Source organism: Papilio xuthus, unplaced genomic scaffold, assembly GCF_000836235.2.
Source record: "Papilio xuthus unplaced genomic scaffold, Pxut_1.1 DF825946.1, whole genome shotgun sequence".
Taxonomy (NCBI): Eukaryota; Metazoa; Arthropoda; class Insecta; order Lepidoptera; family Papilionidae; genus Papilio; species Papilio xuthus.
Window position 1 is genome coordinate 6897433 of NW_013532703.1, and position 2025 is coordinate 6899457.

The 2025-nt window shown below is 56.5% G+C and overlaps 1 protein-coding gene across 1 annotated transcript in view; it reads right to left on the minus strand.

Moving 5' to 3' along the window:
• Window positions 1–4: 4 nt before the first annotated feature.
• Window positions 5–2025, minus strand: part of LOC106123870 (nodal modulator 1) — a gene marked incomplete at its 3' end in the record, with an annotated part of 5210 nt that continues 3189 nt past the window's right edge. Inside the window, exons 10-16 of the mRNA XM_013320281.1 lie at window positions 1783–1995; window positions 1352–1535; window positions 1037–1239; window positions 746–960; window positions 499–666; window positions 198–303; window positions 5–112 (exon numbers count right to left, since the gene is read on the minus strand). Of these exons, the coding sequence (XP_013175735.1) occupies window positions 5–112; window positions 198–303; window positions 499–666; window positions 746–960; window positions 1037–1239; window positions 1352–1535; window positions 1783–1995 (1197 nt within the window). The remainder of the gene's footprint in view (window positions 113–197; window positions 304–498; window positions 667–745; window positions 961–1036; window positions 1240–1351; window positions 1536–1782; window positions 1996–2025) is intronic.

The following is a 2025-nucleotide window of genomic DNA, read 5'->3' on the forward strand; positions in this document are numbered from 1 at the left end:
GACGCAGCGTGCGGATGTACTCGGCGGGCGCGCGCACCACCACGCCGCCGTCCGTCACCGCCACGCGCTGGATCGCTATCAGACGCACGTTCTGCACGTCCTGCTCCTTCATCTGCTCGCAGTCATATAAAATTTCATCATGCGGAGCCATCGCGGCGACGAGAAAACTACAACTTAAGCAAATATTAAAAACTCACTTCGATGACTGGCGGCGCCTTAGCGAGCCTCAGGCCGCTCAATTCCTCTGCAGAGGATTCCTTCAGCTCAAGTTTGTAGAAACAATTTGGCATCAAACCACGAATTCTGGTTAGAAAGAAAACTATTCAATTTTAACCACTTATACATTAACTGCGAACTGGCGGCGCACGGGGACATACATAAGACTTTAAGTCAAGTCATTATACATTAAACTACCATCTTTTTTTGTCAAAAATGTCATAATTAAGTTTATTAATATTAATCATAAAGGGAAGTTTAAAAGTGTAAGTAGAGTGGTACCGGAAGGTAGCGTCCAACGAGGCGGTGGCGTCCTGCGGCACGCAGTGTGCGGGGGGCGGGGTCTCAGCGGAAGGCGGCACGGGCAGAGCGCGCACGCCCGCCCCCGCCACGCCCGCACCGTTCAGCGACACCACGCTGCCCCACACCGACCACGCCACTCGCACTCCCCTGCACACGTACCTCACGTAAAACACCACAGAAACATTGACTATTCTACAACTTGTATGAAATACGTAATGCGACGTACGTGAAGCGAAGCGTGTGCAGCATGTCGGCGTGCGGCGCGTCGTCCGTGTGCGGCGGCACGGTGAGCGTGGCGTGCGGCGGCCGCAGCCGGTACTCCTTGAGGTGCGGCCGCACGTAGTACTGCGCCGGCGCCAGCGACACGAACCGCAGCCGACCCTCCGCGTCCGACGCCGCAGTGCGCCGGTACTCGCCGCCGCTCACCGACACCAGCGCACCCTGACAATGTACATTTTTGTAGGAAAACGCACTTCGATTATTCCATTAATTAATCGCACATGTGTGAGTGAGTCACCTCCAGCGGCTTGCCGTCGGCCTCGTCCTGCAGCTCGACCAGGATCTCTGCGAGCTTGCTGGCTACGATGTTGCCGTCCTCGTCGCGCTCGCCGAACACGTACGAGTCCTTTTGCGCGCTCACAGCATACCGCCGCCCGCGCTCCAGCGGACCGAACCGGTACGTGCCGTCCTCCCCGGTCACTTGCGTCAGGACCAATTCATCTGCGCACATAAATACATCATTTTAAATCCTTCACTGAAAGACTAAGATTCCATGTACACAATGACACCGCAGTATTATAACGATGAGAGAGGTGCGAGATGCTGTGGGTACCGGAGCGCAGCGTGATGAGCACGTCCGCGACTGGCGGCAGCAGGCGGCCGGCCAGCGTGAGGCCGCGCGCCGCCTGCAGCTGCAGCGCCGCCGCCCCGCACCCCGGCGCGCCCCGCACGCGCTGCCCCGACCGCGGCGACACCAGCAGCGTCGCCGACGTCGCCCGCACCGACACCTCCTCGCCCTGCACCAAACAACTAAATACAAACTTTTCCTTCGACACATTTTTATTCCGGAGTTAAGTGTACCATGCAAATTGAGATTAAATTTGAAATGTGTTGTGTATGCGCATGCACCATGCTTGGAAAGGAACGATCGCTAAGTGTATTTGACGTCAATAAGCCAGTCTACACTGAGCGAGTTTTGTTTCCGTTATTCTCCATATCTATTAAAATGTAACAATAGGCAATGAATTTGCCGCTTGTACTTACATCGGCCAGATACAAGGTGTGCTCGAAGACGTACCCCCCGGCGGGGTCGGGTACGGGCGTGAGGGGTCCGAGGTCGCGGCTGCCGTCCGCCCCCACCACGTGCAGCACCAGGTCGGACACGGGGTCCGGCGACGTCACGCGCACCACCGCCGCGTGAGCCACCGCCCTGAACTCCACCGTCTGCAAATGTTTACGACAAACCTTAACGTGCAATTTTATTTAATATAGGAAGCACGACGCCAT